This window comes from Miscanthus floridulus, chromosome 6 (assembly GCF_019320115.1).
Source record: "Miscanthus floridulus cultivar M001 chromosome 6, ASM1932011v1, whole genome shotgun sequence".
Lineage (NCBI taxonomy): Eukaryota > Viridiplantae > Streptophyta > Magnoliopsida > Poales > Poaceae > Miscanthus > Miscanthus floridulus.
In genome coordinates this window covers 52,139,363-52,161,094 of record NC_089585.1, presented here as the reverse complement: position 1 = coordinate 52,161,094, position 21,732 = coordinate 52,139,363, and the positions used below count along the sequence as shown (strand labels likewise).

Genomic DNA, 21,732 nt, shown 5'->3' with positions numbered 1-21,732 from the left:
GGAGGTCCTAGGGGCCTGGGCCTCGCCCTCGGTGGCCTTAGCGATTGAAGGCGCATCAGCCTTGCTTGACCCAAGGGCCTCGGCCTTGTGGGGCATAGGCGCCTCCTCCCCCGCCTACTTCGTGACCGCCTCAGTAGCCTCTCCTTGGGCGACCGACTCCTTTGGGTTAGCCCTGGCCGACGCCGTGCCACGCTGTATGGTAGCCTGTGCCTCCACCACCCATCGGGCGGTGGAGCTGGTGCTCACCTTGAGCGCCTTATGTGGCGCCAGGGCGGGCGCTTCCGCCTGATGCTTCCGACTAAAGACAAAACACTTACTTGGTCAGCATACGACCAAAGAACGAGTGGAAGATGCTTCAAACTCCACTGACAAAACACTTACCTCGAATAGGGACACAACAGCTTCCATATTGCGTCCCTTGTCCTCTGCAATGGTGGTGGCGGCGGTGGTGGCACGCCCCCCATGTCCACCGGTGCCGGTCGGCCTTCGCCGGACTCCAACGCCCCTCAACCCTCTGGTAGAGGCTATTAGGTCACCCCCACCATCGCCCTTTCCACCTCCACCGTCGAGCCATCGGGCTGACGGCAACGCTTCCCCAATTCCCATGTCTCGGGCGTGTCGACCTTGGCCCTAGGGCAGGCGATCGCCAGCCCCGAGGCGGTCCTCTCCTCCTCCTCCTAGAGATGCCAGGCCGCTCACCGACGCCTCAGGCGCCATCCCCCTGACATCAGGGAGATGGTCCAAGGACCCCGCCCCACCTCGCTCTCTCGTCATCGCTCGAAGAAGTCCATCGACGATGGTGATGGAGATGGCTCCACAGGGAGACCGTCGTGCCTCTACTGCCAGTGATGTTTTCTCCAGCTTGTCGCGCTCGAGGCTCTTCCTTTTGCACCTTGCCTCTTCGGCATCCTTCCGCTCCTTGTATGCCTCGACATGCGCCCTGTTCGTTGCCCACCGCTCTGTGTCCTCAGGAACGGGCGGGTGGGCGGGCTCACACATCCCTCATCCCCTATAGGAACGACAAATGCAAATAAGGGAACAGATTGAAAATGTAAGGAGCAAGGAGGCCTCAGGGGCCGCAGCGGCACGTGACTCACCAGAGAGATGTACCCCCACGACGGGCACATTAGGAATGGGGTCAGGTCACTGCTCCTCTACCACCCCTCCACCGTCTCTCTCACCTGACGCAGAACCTCCCTCGTCGGAAAGGGCGACGGCGGACAACCGGATGCCGTCGATCGGCTCACTCGGTGTTCATCTCGAACAGGCGTTGCTTCTAAGCCATCAGCGGTAGCACCCTCCGGCAGTGGAACGCCACCACGGACCATGCCTGCTGTAAGGCCACAGCTACGCAGCCTCTCTAGCGCCTTTAGAAGTGGCTGCAGCTTGGGCTGATCAACCACCAGGACGCCGTACCTCCACCTCTCCGGCTGGCTCTCCACAACCCACCCGGTATAGGGGGGAAGCCTGCTGTCATCGTTGCAGAGGTAGAACCAGCTGTTTGTACCAGCGGCGGTTAGATGACGCAAGCTGGGCCAAGATGTAGAAGGGCTGCCTGTCTTGGCGCACTTGGAGAGTGCAGCCATCGGCCCTCAACGCCTTCCGCATGCCCATCGTGCTCATCGGCTTGGTGTTGAGCCCTTGCCCGAAAGAAGTGGAGCCACAGCTCCCAAGTGGGGGGCAATGCCCAGGTTACCCTTCACAGACATGCGACGAAGATGGCCGCCTGCACGATGGAGTTGGGGTTGAAGTTGTCGAGCTCCATGCCGTAGTAATGCGGGAGCGCCGCATGAACCGGTCCACCGGCAAGCTGAGACCGTGCTTGTGGAAGGCCACGAAGCTCATGATGTATCCATCGCGTGGCCTCGGCTCTGGCTCACCCCTCGAAGCAATCCACTCTGGTCTGTTGGGGTCGGTAACCGGGTGGAGGAGACCATCGTCGACGACCGACTGCAGCGTCGCTGCAGTCACATCGGACAGACCCTAAGGATCTACCTGGACGACAACAGCGCCACCGGCCATGGGTGCGGTGGAGAATGCGGCTACGGCGGTAAGGCGTGCTCTCGCTATCCCTCTCTCTCTCTCTTGCCTTTCCTCCCCCCTTCTCCCTTCTTCTCCCCGGCGCTCTCTTCCTCTGTTCTTAGCAACCGCTCGAAGGCAGAAAGGGCGAACGTAGGCAGGCAAGGTAAGGAGGTGTAGGGCGAGGCTCATCACGTATTTATGAGGGGGGGAAGGGGGCGAAACAAATGGGTGATGAAACCGGGGAAGTTTCCCTCAGATCCAGCGCAGTTAATCCGGATCCAACTAAACCGCCCACGGGTCCACCTTTTCCTTATTAACTGCGTGCACACAGAAACGTCCCATCCATAGACGTCGTGTCGCAACCGACCATAGCGATGGTAGGCGCCGCTCCATCTCCCCAAGGAACCACCTCAAAAGGTGCACCTACCGTTGTCAGCCGATGGGAGGGGAATATCCCCCACCTGATTCCTTACAAACGAAGGAATTGGGCACTGAGCCCGATACGGTCCAGGGGTACGAAGGCTGGGCCCCCGAGGGTCTCGACAGCCGCCTTAGGACAAACAGAGTCAGGGATGACTATCGGTGAGCCTGTACATGGCCGAGGCCCAAGCAAGCAATTGCTTGGGATGCCCTAAGTCGTGTCTAAGACCGGTAGGGAGGTCTCTGAATGGGATCCCACCGTAGGGAGGCACCGTGCCCCCGGGGCCAATCGAACGGCCCTGGGACCCACTAGAGAAGCCCTCTAGTACTTTTGGAGTGCGTCTCTAGACCGCTAGCTGACCCCTATTGAATGGGGCACAGGCCTCCACTCGGACTTACCCGATAACAGCTCACTAGAGATGTCACTGCTCGCGCCCACCGAGGGTAGCCTGGCATACTCCACCCCTCTTTCTGAATGAAAAGGATGCGCGAGGGCCGCACAAAAAAGATAGGGAAACTCCTGATCGCCCTCTTGCTCCGCGTAGAGGCTCGGGGGCTTGTCCTACAAACAAGCTGAGGCCCAGCAACTTGAACTCGCACCCGGGGGCTCAACGAACGCGATAAAAGGCACCGAGCCCATTACGGTCTAGGGGTTTGAAGGCTAGCCCCCCGAGGGTCTCGACAGTCGCCCTAGGGCAAACAGAGCCAGGGATGACTATGGGTGAGCCCGTACATGGTCGAGGCCCAAGCAAGCAATTGCTTGGGATGCCCTGAGTCGTGTCCAAGACTGGCAGGGAGGTCTCTAAATGGGATCCCACCGTAGGGAGGTACCGAGCCCCCAAGGCCAATCGAATGGCCCTGGGACCCACTAGAGAATCCCTCTAGTACTTTTGGAGTGCATCTCTGGACCACTAGCCGACCCCTATCGAATGGGGCATGGGCCTCCACTTGGACTTACCTGGTAACAGCTCACCGAAGGTGTCACTGCTCACGCCCACCAAGGGTAGCCTGGCATACTCCACCCCTCCTTTCGAATGAAAAGGATGCGTGAGGGCCGCACAAAAAAGATAGGGAAACTCCCAATTGCCCTCTTGCTCCGAGCAGAGGCTCGGGGGCTCTTCCTACAACCTAGCCGAGGCCCAGCGACCCGAACTCGCACTCGTGGGCTCGGCAAACACGATAAAACCCCTCGCTCAACATGAGAAAAGCCCCTAGAGGAATAAATCCACTCCTCCAGGGCCTCGGGGGCTACACCCAGCGGGTGTGCTCGCACGCACCCACCGAGGCCTCGAGTACGAAATACCATCCCGCCAGGAGCTACCGCGAGCCAAGTCTTGTCAAAACATCAGGAAGAGCGCTCACACTCTCCCCGAGGCTCGGGGGATACTGTCGGGTACCATAAAAAGGGGTCCCCTAAACAAGAACTGAAAAAATCGCTTAGACCTTGTAAAAATCGAAGCTAAGAGACAACCACCGGTAAACCCCCACCTCATCCATGGCTCGGCTAGACCGCCCTGCCCGCCTCGAACAATATCCGAACTCACCCGAAGCGGGCTCGGCCCAAAATGAAACCATGAGGCCTCGGACAAGGTACCGATTCTCCGACTCGCTCGAGGCCCCGCATGTAAGGCCTCGGACGAGGTACCAATTCTCCGCCTTGCTCGAGGCCCCACCTATAAGGCCTCGGACGAGGTACCGATTCTCCGCCTCGCTCGAGGCCCCGCACATAAGGCCTCAGACGAGGTACTGATTCTCCGACTCACTCGAGGCCCCGCCTGTAAGGCCTCAGACGAGGTACCGATTCTCTGCCTCACTCGAGGCCCCGCACGTAAGGCCTCAAACGAGGTACCGATTCTCCGACTCGCTCGAGGCCCCGCACGTAAGGCCTCGGATGAGGTACCGATTCTCCGCCTCGCTCGAGGCCCCGCACGTAAGGCCTCGGATGAGGTACCGATTTCTCCGTCTCGCTCGAGGCCCCACATGTAAGGCCTTAAACGAGGTACCGATTCTCCGACTCGCTCAAGGCCCCGCCCGTAAGGTCTTGGACGAGGTACCGATTCTCCACCTCGCTGGAGGCCGGCTCGGCAACAACCCCGTCGCCTCCGCCTTGACCGACTTCTCTGACATGATGTCACATCCAACTAACACGTTCAACCACTCCCACGACGTCAACCGAACGATGGCTCGATACAGCGGAGTGGCCGACGAGACGTGAGTCACATCGACGCCATGCCGTCCGGGACAGGACGGGGCAGAGGTTACCAGCCGCTGTGCTTGGCACTGTGCCCGCGATTGACACCCGTGCTACACTGTACTACCTAACCCCTGCTCCAAGGACAGCACGGCATGGAGAGTCATGTCCGGGTCCCTGTAGCCTCGAAATCAATGTACAAAGACCAACTGCTCCCTCTGAGCCTCGGCTATCCGCTTTGGGGTCCCTGTAGCCTCGAGATTCGTACCCGCCGAGCACCCCACAATGGTTCAGCCTTTGCACCGGCTGGACCTCGGCTCTCTACGTTGTCAACCTACAGTGACCGACACGTCGTCTGCAGTACGCACCATACCCTACGCCAAGCCGCAGGAGCTCCCACGTCGTGCACAGGGCCAAGCTCCTGTATCCTCAGAGTCAGCACACCCGCGTCGTCGCCTCTACCCAGCCTTGGCTCTCCACGCTGGTCAAACGTACAGTGACCAGCACACCTCCAATAGAAGAAGGCACGCATTGCCACCACAGGAGCTCCCACGTCGCATAGGATCAGGCGTGACCGACACGTCGCTCCAGTGCACGAGGACAAGTTGCCACCACCGACCATACCGCCATAGTGACAAGCTACAAGACTCGGACATGCCACCTCTACTCACAAAACGCCACGTAGCAAATCCATTGTACCACCCCCGTGCCTCCCTTCGACTATAAAAGGGAGTGACCAGAGCCGCTTCTAGGCAATGGACACACACAGGCAAGCAACGCACAACGCTCTGAAACACACACACTCCCTCACTGCAAGAGATCAACATCTCAAGCATCCACGCCACTCCTCGCAGAGACCTGGGACTAGCTCCCTCTCTCGCTCAGCTTGTAAACCCCTACTACAAGCACCTCGGTGCAAGGAATACAAGATCGCTCTCTCAGACTGGACGTAGGACACCTATTGCCTGAACTAGTATAAACCTTGTGTCTCTTTGCATCATCATCCGGGATTAGGGGCACGCAGTACACTTTCACCAGTCGGTTGAGGATCCGTCGGACCCAAAACACCGACATATATATACAAGTAGAAGAATAAGGATGGGAGTTATTTTGTTGTAGATGTCAAAGTAGATGAAGTGTCTTTGTAAGCAGCATCATCAACAACAACAAAGCATTTAAGTCCCAAACAAGTTGGGATAGGCTATAGTTGAAACTCAGCAGAAGCAATCAAGGTTTAGGCACGTGAATAGCTGTTTTACAAACACTCCTATCTAAGGCTAAGTCTTTGGATATATTTCATTCTTTCAAGTCTCCTTTTATTACCTCTACCCAAGTCAACTTCGGTCTTCTTCTGTCTTTCTCTATGTTACTATCTTGGCTTAGGATTCCACTATGCACCGGTGTCTCTGGAGGTCTCCGTTGGACATGTTCAAACCATCTCGACCGGTGTTGGACAAGCTTTTCTTCAATTGGTGCTACCTCTAATCTATCACGTATATCATTGTTTCGAACTTGATCCCTTCTTGTATGACCGCAAATCCAACGCAACATACATATTTCCGCGACACTTATCTGTTAAACATGTCGTCTTTTCGTAGGCCAACATTCTGCATCATACAACATAGCAGGTCTAATCGTCGTCCAATAAAACTTGCCTTTTAGCTTATGTGGTACCCTTTTGTCACATAGGACATCAGATGCTTGGTGCCACTTTATCCAACCTGCTTTGATTCTATGACTAACATCTTCATCAATATCGTCGTCTCTTTGTAGCATTGATCCTAAATATCGAAAGGTATCCTTCCTAGGCACTACTTGACCTTCTAAACTAATATCTTCCTCCTCCCGAGTAGTAATGCCGAAGTCATATCTCATATACTCAGTTTTAGTTCTACTGAGTCTAAAACCTTTGGACTCCAAAGTCTCCCGCCATAACTCCAGTTTCTGATTCACTCCTGTCCGGCTTTCATCAATTAGCACTACATCATCCGCGAAAAAAATACATCAAGGGATGTCCTCTTGTATGTCCCTTGTGACCTCATCCATCACTAAGATAAACAGATAATGGCTCAAAGCTGACCCTTAATGTAGTCATATCTTAATCGGGAAGTTATCCGTGTCTACATCACTTGTTCGAACACTAGTCACAACGTTGTTGTACATGTCCTTAATGAGCCCGACGTACTTCGTTGGGACTTTATGTTTGTCCAAAGCCCATCACATAATATTCCTTATTATTTTATCATAAGCCTTCTCCAAGTCAATAAAAACCATGTGTAGGTCCTTCTTCTTCTCCCTATACCGCTCCATAACTTGTCTTATTAAGAAAATGGCTTCCATAGTTGACCTTCCGGGTATGAAACCAAATTGATTCATAGAGACCCGTGTTATTGCTCTCAAGCGATGCTTGATAACTCTCTCCCATAGCTTCATAGTATGGCTCATCAACTTAATTCCCCGGTAATTAGTACAACTTTGAATATTCCCTTTATTCTTGTAGATCGGTACCAATATACTTCTCCTCCACTCGTCAAACATCTTGTTCGATCAAAAAATATGGTTGAACAGCTTGGTTAGCCATACTATAGCTATGTCCCCGAGGCATCTCCACACCTCGATTGGGACATCATCCGGTCCTATCGCCTTACCTCCTTTCGTCCTTTTCAACGCCTCTCGGACCTCATATTATTGGATTCTCCGCACAAAGCGCCTATTGGTGTCATCAAAAGAGTCATCCAACTAAAATGTTATGTCTGTATTCTCATCATTGAATAATTTATTAAAATACTCTTGCCATCGATGTTGGATCTTATCATCCTTCACCTTAAAAGTGTTAACACATGGAAACATGACATTTCGTTTTAAAGCTGTTTTTGACAGGTCTGTTGTGTTATCTGCTCCTGTTGGGCATACATTGCTTCTGTCTTAACAGCACCGCCTCTATAGTGAAGATCCGAGGAAGGTATTTACGGCACAAATGAGTCAGTTTCACTTGTGATCGTGAACTCCTGATGCTGAGTAGTTAGTTACTTGTGCATTTCTTAGGTTGCTTAAAATGGAAGTTGCAGTGCTGGTGCTGCATATTGTTTGATGTCTCGGCATTTCAAAGCTTGTGATAATGAGCAGTAAGCGTATGCCTGAACTGCTTGATCCATACTGCCATTTCAAACTCGCTGCCAAGCGTCATGATGCCTTTTCCCACGAATCGCCCGAATGAACCGAGGCCTCGTGGGTCCGGACGCTTTTGCGCAGACGGAAACGGGCATCTTCTCAGCTCGAACGGCCATTGGTTAGCTCAACCACCTCGGGCCGAGTCGCCGCTGGCCCCTCTGCGCTTCCCCATCCAGAACGGAGAGAGTAGACCCGCCGCCCACACCAGAGACCAGACAGCCATTACCCTCATAACCTGTCTCTCGAGGAAGGTGGTTCGCGCGCACGGGAGTGGAGGTGGTGGTTCCAGTCCCCTTGCTCGTTTGGTGTTCGACAAAATGTCTGTTACCGCCTGGGAGATGCCAGCAGGGTGGATGGATGGATTATTTACATATTTACCATCATTATGATATGCCCCCGATTGTGGAGGTAGGTTATATGGTTACGTCTATTTCTTTTAATTATGGAGTGGTGGAAGAAAGTAGTATTGTGGTCTCCATTGACAGCCCAATCCTTTTTAGTTCTCTGAAGGTGGTAAATCTCATCTTTGGCAAGGAGGTCGTGGTGCTGCTGCCTGCTGGGTAAGGTGGCTTTGCAGAGAGTGGTTTTGCTGGTTGGGCGGGTTAGATTGAAGCTGGAGAAGCTGGGTCTCAATTAGCCTCTGATCTTTGGAAATGGAGAAAAAGAAAACCAAGGCTGGATGTGAGTTAGAGCGGCTATATTCAGTCCATTTCTTTTCATCTTTGTTTTAGTAGGGTACTGCAATTTCCTTTTCTTCTTCGTTTTAGAAGGGTAGTGTTGCAGTCAACAGTTCTCAGATCCATGCAAGTATTGCACTTGCTTTCAACTTAATGAAACGGCAGAACACCTTCTAATGTCATCATCACCCAGGAAATAATTCACTCCTTCAACCTTAAAAACTGGAATCAGAAAGCTTTTCTCTTAAAATTAGACCTTGCTAAAGCTTTTCATAGGCTAGAATGGGGTTTCATTGAGTCGGCCCTCCGTCGTCAAGGGTGCCATGGTCATTTCATTAAACTCATCCAGGCATGCATTTCATCGCCGTCTTTTTCTGTACTGGTTAACGGTGAACCTTTTGCCACCTTCCGCTCTGAACGTGGCATTCGTCAAGGCTGCCCCCTGTCACCGTATCTTTTTGTCATTGCAGTTAATAAACTGTCTATTCTTTTGCAAGCTGAATTGCAGAACAAGAATCTTTCAGGCATCAACTTGGGGCCCGGCTGTCCACCCATCCACTCTCTCCTTTTTGCCGATGATCTGATTCTCTGTGGTCAAGCCTCTGTTGCTGAGGCTTCCACTATTAATTCCCTTTTCCATCAATTCTCGCAGTTATCCGGGCAAATTCCTAATTTCCAAAAATCTTCCATCCTCTTTAGCAAGAATGTTGACAGTGCCACCCGATCCCAAATTAAAAGCATTTTTCTTCCTAATACTATGCACCTTAGTCGTCCAATGATTTTGTCACAGGGACAGGAATAAGGCTTATGATTTCATTCTCAACAAGTTCCGCTCCAAATTCACCACTGTTAAAGCCAATAAGCTTAACCATGCTGGCACCTACATCAAATTTGTTCTTGCCTCTATTCCTATATACTACATGTCCACTGTTCTTTTTTACAAAACTTTTGTTGAAAAGATCACTGGAATCATTTGGAGGTTTTGGTGGGCTGCCGCTCCTGGGAAGATATTTGTCAACCCAAAGAAAATGGGGGTCTCGGAGTCAGAGACCTTTTCACTGTCAACAAAAGTCTGATCACCCACGCTGCCTAGAACATTGCCACCAACAAAAACCCCTTTCTCACCAGCATCTTAAAAGCCAAATATTTCCACTCCACCTCGTTTTGGACGGCTAGAGCTGATGGGCCTCGCTCTATTTTCTGGTCTTCTATCCTTCAGATTAAAAATGATTTTGTCCAGAATGTGATTTACCAAATTCATAATGGCAACACTTCTATTTGGTCTTCTCCTTGGTGTCAAATCTGGAACTCCATTCATGACCACCTTCCCTTGCCTGTCACTCACTCTCCTCTTCCAAGCGTGGTCTCTGATCTATGGTTCCCTAATACTCATACTTGGAACCTGGATCTCCTCTCCACCATCTTTGATCCTCAGGCTGTTCAGATTATTTCCCAAATTGTAACGGTGGACAGCCAGCACCATGACATCCTTCGATGGACTTCGGTAAGAAAAAGCGGCTGCACAACTAAAAATATTTACAGATTTTTAAGTTCGCAGGCTCAGGTTCAGCTTCCGCTCACAGGATCAAGGAGCATACAGCAACAGGCTAACCAGATCCTTCAACGAATGTGGAAGCTGAAAAACCTTCCTCCACTTATCAAGACTTTCACTTGGAGACTTAGACGCAGAGCTCTTGCCACCGGATGCCGAGCAGCAAGATATTCAACACACATTGACGAGCATTGCAGCACCTGTGGACTAATTGAAACTGATGCTCATTTATTTTTTTCACTGTGATTTTGCTCGTGCAGTTTGGTTTTCAGCCACTCCACCTCTATGAACTGACACTTTACCAAATGAGGATGATGGAGTACAGGTTATTCTTTCAGTATTTATTACTGATTCAACTGATAACTCCTTGATGCAAAAAATTCTTGTAACTATGTGGTATATATGGAAAGCCCGAAATGATCAAAGATTTGGCAGGAAAACATGGAATACTTGGCAGGTACATCATGCTGTGGCGGCATATATCAGCACAGCAAACTCACCATTCTCCGTAGAGGATGCACAGGACTATGCAACACAGGAGGCAATGCACAACACAGAGGCGGTAACCTCAAATATCAACGCCTTCACTCCAGGAATGAACAATGAAATGACAGGTGCAACTTCTTCACCTGAACCAATGGAGAACAATGAGCAAGACGATGCAACGAGGTGGACAGTACACCTGATCAACATGGTGCCCATCCGGCAAGGAATATTGCCTGCCAACACAAACAATTCAAGCACAGGTATGCCTTCTGCTGATGCAGGTCACCGATCTGCAATTGCAGATTACAGGGTGCAGACTCTGTGTGCTACACACACCTACACCAATCAGGAGAACAGGAATCAAGACAGGAGCCATGCGCACAGTCATCAGGAACAAGCAAACACTACTCTGACACCTGCAACTCCAGGTATGAACTGTTGCATTGCAGGGAACAACTGTTGCATTGCAGGGAACAACTACCCAACAAATCAGATGCACAGGTTCATGGCGACTGCAACACACAGACACACTGTGTCCTTTCCACCTCTGCTTCAGGGATCTAGGTGCTACACAGATGCCTCCACTGTGCCGGATCAGGTCTCTTCTCTCCCAAGGAAAGCAGGAATCGGCATTTTCATCATCAATACCCAGGTCCAGCCTCCACACAATATATATATATATATATATATATATATATATATATATATATATATATATATATATATATATATATATATATATATATAAGCAGCTATGCAACACTCCACCTCAGTCCTGATGGCCGAAGCTTCAGCTATTACGGCTCAACTTCAACTCCAACACACAAATTTCCTATCTGATAGTCAACAGCTGGTGGACTTCTTAAATTCTTCAGATCACTCCAATCCACCGGATTGGAGAATCAAGTACCTAACACAGCTCTTTGACAACTTCAGTCGCAACAGAAGCATAGGTACTTTCAAGATACAAAGGAACTTCAGTCTTCTGCTCCTGTTGTTTCCTATTTCTGTTCTCATACAGATCATGTAAACCAGTGCACTTTATCACTGGCAGTTCAATCTGTAACCATTGACTCTGTAATGGTTCTTACAGCTAGATGCTGTTGAAATGAAATTGTGTTTGTTGTAAAAAAAAAAAAAAAAAACCCTCACATGCATACTCTGTCGATCACTCGAAGGTCTGCACGTGAACCTGGACGGCTGGGCCTCGAGATTTGGCTCAACGGTAATTTATGCAAGTGGATAATTTTGTAATGACAAAATGAACATGGCCAGCCATGATGGTATTAGATGTTGAGATTTAAAAATTCAAGATGCCTCGCTAGCTGTTAACGTTGATATGGCACAGTGATCAGTCTGGTGACTGGTCAATGTTTGCTCTGAACGTCCAAAAGGAATCCATTGGGTGAGCTGCTGGCTGCTGCAAGCTGGAGTGGGAAGTCGAGCTCTCATGTGTTGTTACCGATGCAACTAATAAACACATCCACTTGACTCCCGAGAAGATCAAGGCTTGGTGTTCCTCTCCATCTGCCTCCAAACCGCTTGCTCAGACCATTCTCTTCTGCGCTCAGCAGCGGTGTTTCCCTGACTTCGTTCTGAGCGTGTGTTCTCGTGAGCTCTGACTACTGCTCCAATGGCGGAGCTGGTGGTCAGCATGGTGGTCGGGCCACTGCTGTCCCTGGTGAAGGAGAAGGCATCAAGCGACCAGTACAAGGTGATGGAGGGCATGGAGGAGCAGCACAAGATGCTCATGCGCAAGCTGCCTGCCATCCTCGACGTCATAACCGATGCCGAGGAGAAGGCGAGGCGCCGAGAAGGAGTGAAGGCGTGGCTCAAGGAGGTCAAGACGGTGGCGTATGAGGCGAATGAAGCCTTTGACGAGTTCAACTACGAGGCGCTCCGTCGTGAAGCCAAGGAGAAAGGGCACATCCGCAAGCTTGGCTTCGAGGGAGTGAAGCTCTTTCCTGCTCACAACCGTGTTGCATTCCGTAATAGAATGGGCAACAAGCTTTGCAGGATCGTGCAGACCATTGAGGTCCTTGTGACTGAAATAAATACATTTGGATTCAACTATCAAAACGAAGCACCAGCACCCAAGCAGTGGCGTGAGACTGATTCCATCCTTATTGACTCCGGTAATATTGCCACCAAATCAAGAGATGCAGAGACGCAGAAGATTGTTAAGATCCTGAATGATAGGGCTAACGTCACAGAGCTCGCTGTCCTTCCTATCGTTGGAATGGGTGGGTTGGGTAAGACTACCCTAGCTCAGCTCATCTACAACCACCCTGATGTCAAGAAGCATTTTGAGCTACACAAGTGGGTCTGCGTGTCAGACGAGTTTGATGTTTTCAAGCTTGCAAACAAGATCTGCAATAGCACTGAGAAGAACCTTGAGGAGGCACAAAAGAAGCTCCAGGATATACTTAACGGAAAGAGGTAAAGTGTATTCTCTCCCATGTCCTTCTCAAAGTTTTTCTTTTTTATGGAGAATATTATTCTCAAACTTACACCCTTTGTCTAAAAAAGTATCGAGTTCTAGTTCTTTTTAGTCAATCAATCTTAAGTTTAACCAAACCTATAACAAATACTAATATTTTTGGTACCGAATATATTTTCAGAGCAAACCTATATATTTGGAGATATATTTTTTTTCACGAATGTGCCTGAGGAAGTATTTAATTAAGAAATAAGGAAACATGTGACCACACACATGTCCGCTATTTCACTATGTCGATGATTCAAGTGATGATGTGGATGGTTTCCGATGGCAATAAAATGTTAAGATGGTAATTTGGACAATCATAAAGAATGATGGGATGATTAATCATATCCCCCACATGCTTCTTTATACCTTATTCATTTGTATGCTTCTATGTGGTGTCATTAAATGTAATAATTAACTAAAAACTTTTAATTCTTCAAGAAAACATGATATTAGTATTAACATATCCTCTAAAAGAATTGATTATTTTAAATATTTCGCTATTGGAACTTAGTGTCTGCTATAGCACCCGCTGTCTGTGATTCGCTACATAGACATTAATCCCTTATGAAACCGTTATCCGCTATTTATTAGCTTGGACGGCACGAATACAGACCTACAAAGTTCTACTCAACAACAACTAAGAAGGACGAAGTTCAGAACAGAACAAACAACGACCACAGGCATCCATAGCCAGCCTGAACCTACCATTGCGCCTCCTCTTTAATCCTTAGTGCCAAAGCGCCTAGCAATATGGAGACATAGAGCCACCCATGGAAGACGCGCCTTTTTCTGCTCCTTCCACGTTAACCAAAGCATCAACGCGACTAGGAAGCAAACCCTTACAATGAGATATAAATATTGATATATTTTCTACTCTCTCGCCTCTAAATAAATTAATTTCTAGAGAGCTATCTTAAGTTAATTTTTTTTAATGTTTAACCAAGTTTATAGAAATGAGCATAAGTATTTATGACAACGAATGAACACATTATAAAAATATAGTTTATGGTGTATATAGTGACATTAATTGGTTTCATAAATTTTGCTATTTTTTCTATGAATTCGTTCAAACTTAAAAATTGACTTAAGATAACTCTTTAAAAATTGATTTATTCAGAGGTGGATGGAGTATAAACTTGCACTATATAATTATAGATATTGTTTTCTATAAATAAAGTTAAATTTAATAAAATTTGACCTAGTCTAAACCTAGAATTGAACTCTATTTTTGACACAGTATCTACTACTCAACATAAGCACAAGAGCAAACAAACCCCACCAGGTGCATGTAATTTTCATTTTAAGTATTTCACGGTCGGACCATTCGTCTTACGAAGCTCGAAGGCCACAAAAACCACTGGCCCTCAAACCTGACAGTCAAATAAGTTGTAGGTGAACGCCATGCTCAATCTGAGTTGCACGTTACCCTCTCCAACATGCACAAAACTTGCAATCTCTTGTGCTCTCCATGCACTAATGCCAGGCTTATTTGTCACACAGATATCTTATCGTGTTGGACGACGTCTGGAATGAGGACGGTGACAAGTGGGAGAAGCTAAAAGCCAGCCTTAAGCATGGTGGGAACGGTTGTGTCGTATTGACAACCACTCGCAAGGAAGGAGTTGCGAAACTAATGGGTACAATTAAAGCCCATGACATTGCACTTCTGGATGATGGATCCATAAAGGAAATTATTGAGACTAAGGCATTCGGTTCGCAAGAGAATAGGCCAGCTGAGCTACTGGCCTTGGTTGATGACGTTGTGCAAAGATGTGCAGGATCTCCCTTGGCTGCGAATGCACTAGGATCTGTGCTACGTGGCAAGACAAGTCCAGAAGAATGGAAGGCTGTCCTAAGCAAAAACATCGCCCATAACAAGGATGAGAAAATCCTGCCTATTCTCAAGCTCAGTTACGGTGACCTGCCATCACACATGAAGCAGTGCTTTGCTTTCTGTGCTGTGTTTCCCAAGGACTTTGATATTGACATGGAACTCCTGATCCAACTATGGATGCCAAATGGCTTTGTTCCCAAAGAAAAAGACATTCATCTTGAAACCACTGGTAAACACATTTTCGAGGAGCTTGTCTCAAGGTCATTCTTTCAAGATGTGAAGCAAGTCAGAGGGGATAGAGAGGACGAGGACGTGGATTGGTATTGCCCTAGGACTACATGTAAAATCCATGATCTCATGCATGATGTTGCACTGTCTGCCATGGAAAATGAAGTTGCTACCATAACTGATGAGAATAAGCCAAAGCACAGTGAGTTTCTTCAGAACACTTGTCGTCATTTCTTTTTGTTGTGTGATGAGCCAGAGGCCCTTTTGAATGATTCTCTGAAGACAAGATCTCCAGCTATCCAAACACTACTATGCCATAGAAGAATTGGAACTTCACTGCATCATTTAGGAAAGTACAACTCTTTGCGAGCCTTATCACTCTTTCAGAGTAGGGGTGCATTTGTACTGAAACCAAAGTATCTACGTCACCTGAGGTATCTTAATGTTTCACAGAGTTATATAGAGTCACTTCCAGAAGATATAAGCATCTTATATCATCTGCATACGCTGGATGTTTCTCACTGTTTCTATCTTGCCCGGCTTCCAAAGGAAATAAAGTACATGACTGCACTTCGGCACCTCTACACTCATGGATGTGGGAAGTTGAAGGGCATGCCGCCAAAGCTTGGGCAACTCACTTCCTTGCAAACACTCACTAATTTTGTAGTGGGTGTAGGGTCTGATTGCAGTAGTATCGGAGAGCTGCAGCATTTAAATAACCTTGGTGGTTCACTAATGCTTAGTCAACTTGAAAATGTGACAGAAGCAATTGATGCGAAGATGGCCAATCTTGGAAATAAAAAGGAACTCATAGCACTGTCATTAAGATGGACACCAACCGAGGAGGAGAAACCACACTGTCATAAGATCCTAGAAGGTCTGGAAGCTCCTCATGGACTCACGGCTCTAAGGATAAATGATTACCTAGGAACCAGTTTCCCAGTGTGGATTGGTATGCTGCCAAACATGGTTGAGCTTCATCTTTATGATTGTAAGAAGTCGAAGAATCTTCCACCACTGCGGCAAGTGCCAGCTCTACAAGTTCTATGTTTGGAAGGATTGGAAGAATTGCAATGCTTGTGCAGTGGTGGTACATTCTTCAATTTTCCTAATCTAAAGGAGCTTATGCTGGTCAGACTGCCTGCTTTTGATAGATGGTGTGAAGTAAACTGGCTCCAAGGAGAGCAGGTAATATTTCCTCATCTCAAGAAGTTGTGCATTCAGAAATGTGAAAAGCTGACAGCATTACCAGAAGCAGCACCACTTGGACCATCATGCAGTCAAAATCATACTGAGATACGGTCAGCATTTCCAGCATTAAAGGTACTCAAATTAAAATATCTAAAGAGCTTTGATGGATGGGAGGCAGTCGAAGCCACTCAAGGACACGAGATAATGTTTCCTCGGCTTTGTTTAGATTGAAGAAAATTTCAACTCGATGAATAGTAGCACTTTCGTCTTATTTGGTAAATATTGTCTAATCGTGGACCAACTAAGTTCAAAAGATTCATCTCGTGATTTCCAACTAAACTGTGCAATTAGTTATTTTTTTTACCTACATTTAATGCTCCATGCAAGTGGCTAAAAATTGATGTGATGGAGAGAGAGTGAAAAAACTTGGAATTTTGGGGTGATCTAAACAAGGCCCTCATCTTGAAAAGTTATCAATTCGCAGCTGCCAAGAATTGATAGCTCTACCAGAAGCTCCACTGCTCGAAGAACTGTGTGGGGTACATTATAAAATGGCACGCTCAGCATTTCCAACATTGAAGGTGCTAAAGTTGAAAGAGTTAGATAAATTTCAGAAATGGGGGTCAGCTGATGAAGCAACTCAAGGACAACAGATAATATTTCCGTGCCATGAAGATTTATCAGTTCTCGATTGTAAAAATCTGATAGCACTACCTGAAGGACCATTGCTCCAAGAATTGTGTGGTGAAGATTATGAAAAGGCACGCTCAGCATTTCCGGCGTTGAAGGTACTTAAACCGGAGGGATTGGAGAATTTTGAGAGATGGGAACAAGTTGGGGCAACTCAAGGAGGAGACACGATGTTCCCACATCTTGAAGAGTTATGGATTGGTAACTGCCCAAAGATGACAGCATTACCAGCAGGTACATCATCTTTGGCACCATCAGTTGGCCGTAGTGATATCAAAACATGGTCAGCGTTTCCGGCATTGAAGGTGCTAAAGTTGAAAGGGTTAGATAAATTTCAGAAATGGGGGTCAGCTGATGAAGCAACTCAAGGACAACAGATAATATTTCCGTGCCTTGAAGATTTATCAGTTCTCGATTGCAAAAATCTGATAGCACTACCGGAAGGACCATTGCTCCAAGAATTTTGTGGTGAAGATTATGAAAATGCACGCTCAGCATTTCCGGCGTTGAAGGTACTTGAACTTGAGGGATTGGAGAATTTTGAGAGATGGGAACAAGTTGGGGCGACTCAAGGAGACACGATGTTCCCATATCTTGAAGAGTTATGGATTGGTGACTGCCCAAAGATGACAGCATTACCAGCAGGTACATTATCTTTGGAACCATTAATTGGCCGTAGTGATATTACAACACGGCCATTGTTTCCAAAATTAAAGACACTCACGTTCCGTGATTTAATAAATTTTAAGAGCTGGGGGGTCACGGAAGTAATTAATAGTGAACAGTGGACGTTCCCTGATCTTGAGACTGTTTTGATTGATGGAAGCCCAGAGTTGACAACTTTACCGGAGGGACCAAAGCTCAGCTCATTAACAATACGAGAAGGCCACCAGCAGATCTTCTTAGCAGCAATTCCTATAGTTATTGATTCACTGTCCGAACTGGCGATGTCTTTCAAAGATGCAGAAACAGCCTTACCAGCTGAGCACGGTGCGTTTGAGCTGGCGGACAGCAACAACATTAAATCCACTCTGACAAGACTGGAGCTAGGGTGGGGCTGCCACTTCCTCTTCCACTCAAACATATTAGGGCCTTGTTTAGATGCCATCTAAATTTTAAGTTTTTTTATTTTCTTCATCACATCAATTTTTAACCGTTTGTATGGAGTATTAAATGTAGGTAAAAAAATAACTAATTACACAGTTTAGTTGAAAATCACGAGATGAATCTTTTGAGCCTAGTTGGTCCACGATTGGATAATATTTGTCAAATAAAACGAAAGTGGTACTATTCATCAGGTTCACTTTTTTTTGCAAAGTGAACAAGGCCGAGCAGTATGGACATGTTTTGTACAGCTCCAAGATCTGAAATTTATTTACTGCGATGCACTGGTCTACTGGCCGGAGGAGTTCCAGAGCTTGGTATCCTTGAGGAATCTGGTGATTCGGGACTGCAATGATCTGACTGGATACGCACGAGCTGCTCCTGGCCAACCAGCATCAGAAAGGAGCCAACTTCTGCCCAACCTCAAGTCTCTAGAGATTAACACTGTAGCGTACGGTAGCGTCTCGTTTTTATTTGATAATAATTGTCCAATCGTTACTCAAAACGTTCGTCTCGTAAAGTACAACTAAATTGTGCAATTAGTTTTTGATTTCGTCAACATTTAGTACTCCATACATGTACCATAAGTTTGATGTGACGAGAAATCTTCTTTTTGCATAGTGTCAAAGTTGAGAATTTGATGAAACTAAACAAGCGCTTGAGTCCATATTCGGCAAGCAACAGGACAAGCCGACATTGAATCAAGAGCCTAGCACTGACGTCATGGCATCCATAGCTGCTGTACCACAGCTGACTTCATCGACCAGGGATCACTTCCTTCCATGCCTTGAATCGCTAAGGATACGGAGGTGTGGCAGCTTGTCAGAGGTTCTCAACCTTCCCCCGTCCCTCAGGGAAATATATATTTTGGGATGCAACAAACTACAACTCCTCTCGGGCCAGCTGGATGCACTCCGAACACTACAGATTTATTGGTGCCCAGAGTTGAGATCACTGGAATCTGGCTCCGGAGAGCTCCAAACGCTGGAATGCCTCCGTCTTCGGGATTGCGAAAGCCTAGCGCCTTTCTTGCCCGATGGGCCATCAGCATACTCATGTCTTCGTGAGCTTACAATTACAGACTGCCCAGGTATAAAGTCGCTCCCTTCGTCCTTGCGGCAGCGACTGGACAGCCTCGAGGAAAAATATCTGGATGCTCGTTACGAAGGTACCCACTAAACTATAACTTTGCTATTTCACCATCAATTGCATAGAATCGTCTGCTCGTGTGGATTGTCCTCGTCAAAGCTCCTACTTGCTATCTATAAATATATATCAATTAGCTTAAGCATGCATGTAGTATCTCGTTTAGGTCCTGAGATATATTTATCATTTGAATATACATGTGCGGTTGAATGTTCACTGATCAACTACGTAGTCGCCGGTGTGCTATTTTTGCTTTGATCCTAATAGAACCATTAATGAGCTTATGTTTTTCATTGGAGAAAAGTGCAGCACACCACACATGATTGTGGTGCCTTTCTGTTCTTGTCATTAATCCCTGAATTCCACTGAAATTCATAAGAACGTTCCTATACTTGCAAGTTCTGTAGTATCACTTAATTATGGCACTTTGACTTTCTATGTAGCAAATACTCCCTCCGTCTCAAAATAAGTCTTCATCTCGCATTTCGAAGGGCCAAACAATCTCAATTTCAACCAAAGATATACGAAACAATAATAGTATTGTGATACCAAATAAACATGATTAGATTAATCATATCATATATTTTCATAGTGGACCTATTCGGGTGTACAAATGTTGATACTATTTTCGTTGGAGAAAAGTGCAGCACACAACCATACATGACTGTGGTGCCTTTCTATTCATCTCGTTAATCCCTGAATTTCCATTGAAGCTCATACGAGTTCCTATGCTTGCAAGTTTTTTTATCACTTAATGATGCCACTTTGACTTTCTAAATAGCAAACATTACTAAAGAGGTAGTTGTACACAAGACTAATGTTACCTTTATAACAGAGATGCCAACGAAGATTTGTACTTGCCAATTTAATTGGTATTTCTCCTGTCTAGCTGACGAAATTTGACTAGTTGAAGTTCAGGAAACTAACATTGAGTTCTAAAATCGGGAGCCAGTGTTAGGCTTAAACTTCACTATTAGGATGCACAAAAGTGTAATATGTCTGTTTTTCGTTTCAGAAAGAATTGAGCTACTCTGTACAATTCAGTAGCAATATACTCTAATCTTCTCGCTGTACGCTTTTTCATGTTACTATAAATTTTTAGGGACAAATCCTAATATTAGCTATCACCAGGTGCTAAGCTACTGAAGCCAAAGACATGGAAATATTCGAGCTGTAGAAATTAGTGAGCTGGGATTGGAAATAACGAGGAGCACAAGAAAGGTTAATAAACAGGTTAGTACCATCAACGTTTCTTATTAAATTCTTGGGTTTCGATTACTATCGTCTCGAGTTATTAGTGCTCCTATGAATCACCATGAAGCTGCATAACCTATCTATTGCAGGGACTGATGTGCCTTGTTTACTGCCAACAGCCAAACCATCATGTATATAATGTTACTTTTCCTCCTATGATGTTCACCCTCCAGGGCCTAAATTTCTGTTTGACAAGCAGGAGATGTAACATTATTCATTATCGCATTTCTCTTTGGCAAACATGAGATGTAACACTATTTATTCTCGCATCAAATGGATGCAGAGACTGGATATTGGAACTATTTCCCATGGAATACATATACATCCTGGCTGTTTTTATCTCCCCATGATGATGTTGAACATTTGGTCAATTTACGACTTATATTAATCCATAAATACGACTTAAATAATAGTAACAGTACCACTAACCATACTGTAACAGCACCACTACTGCAGATAGTATTTAACAGTGCAGCAACCAAGTGCGCTAAAAACGCTAACAGAATAGCATATGAACAATAGCGCACAGTGGGATTAGATTTATACCTTAGGGTGGGACTGCCGGTATCCGCGGACAGTGAGCCACCATCTTCTCCGTCGTTGGTGTTGGTGCGGCCACCAGTCCTCCTCGTGTCCACCATGTTGCAGAGGAGGTCGCGCCGGGAGACTCCTGCAGGTGCGGTGTCGGAGCAGTGGCACGGGAAGCTCCTGCAGGTGCGGCATCGGAGCAGTAGAACGAGACTCTCCCGTCAGGAAGCAGAAGCCCCCGAACAGAAAACTGCAGACGGGGCAGCAGTCGCACCGGGAAGCCGGCGCTCCCCAAAAACTTGATTCCCCGCCTACCCGTGCAGGTACGCTTGACGGGGGAAGTTCCAGAGGCCTGCTACCGAAGCTCCCTGTGCGCGCAGGGGACTCCGGTCGGAGATGTAGACGAACAGCTCAGCGCTCAGATGTTGCGGAGAGGAGGAAGAGGAAGAGTCAGGTCTCGCACACCTGGAACAGGGGCACCCTCCCCTTATTATAGCCGCGCAATTCTCCATCTGTCCGTTAGGCCCTGTCGGGGGAATGAACCTGGACAGGGTGATTGGGCGTTGGGAGTTGGCTGCGGCTCCCTGTGCGCGCAGGGGACTTCGGTCGGAGATGCAGACGAACAGCTCAGCGCTCAGATGTTGCGGAGAGGAGGAAGAGGAAGAGTCGGGTCTCGCACACCTGGAACAGGGGCGCCATCCCCTTATTATAGCCGCGCAATTCCCCATCTGTCCGTTAGGCCCTGTCGGG

General features: G+C 47.2%; 2 protein-coding genes and 2 long non-coding RNA genes across 4 annotated transcripts; all 4 read left to right on the top strand.

Annotated features, from left to right (window-relative positions):
• Positions 1-7,714: 7,714 nt before the first annotated feature.
• Positions 7,715-11,164, top strand: LOC136458270 (uncharacterized). The gene is made up of 3 exons (XR_010759945.1): positions 7,715-8,212; positions 8,305-9,985; positions 10,065-11,164. It is a non-coding gene; the product is annotated as an uncharacterized lncRNA (long non-coding RNA).
• Positions 11,165-12,152: 988 nt separating this feature from the next.
• On the top strand, positions 12,153-15,698 carry LOC136458268 (putative disease resistance protein RGA4). The gene is made up of 3 exons (XM_066458237.1): positions 12,153-12,958; positions 14,508-15,503; positions 15,619-15,698. Exons 1-3 carry the CDS (start codon positions 12,153-12,155, stop codon positions 15,623-15,625), a joined length of 1,809 nt encoding a protein of 602 aa, XP_066314334.1. The 3' UTR covers positions 15,626-15,698.
• A 151-nt stretch (positions 15,699-15,849) lies between these two features.
• LOC136460603 (putative disease resistance protein At3g14460) lies at positions 15,850-18,062 on the top strand. The gene is made up of 2 exons (XM_066460240.1): positions 15,850-16,392; positions 16,842-18,062. The coding sequence occupies exons 1-2, from the start codon at positions 15,850-15,852 to the stop codon at positions 18,060-18,062; spliced, it is 1,764 nt and encodes a 587-aa protein (XP_066316337.1).
• Positions 18,063-18,964: 902 nt separating this feature from the next.
• LOC136458269 (uncharacterized) lies at positions 18,965-20,740 on the top strand. Its single transcript, XR_010759944.1, has 3 exons — positions 18,965-19,222; positions 20,332-20,433; positions 20,544-20,740. It is a non-coding gene; the product is annotated as an uncharacterized lncRNA (long non-coding RNA).
• Positions 20,741-21,732: the final 992 nt, after the last annotated feature.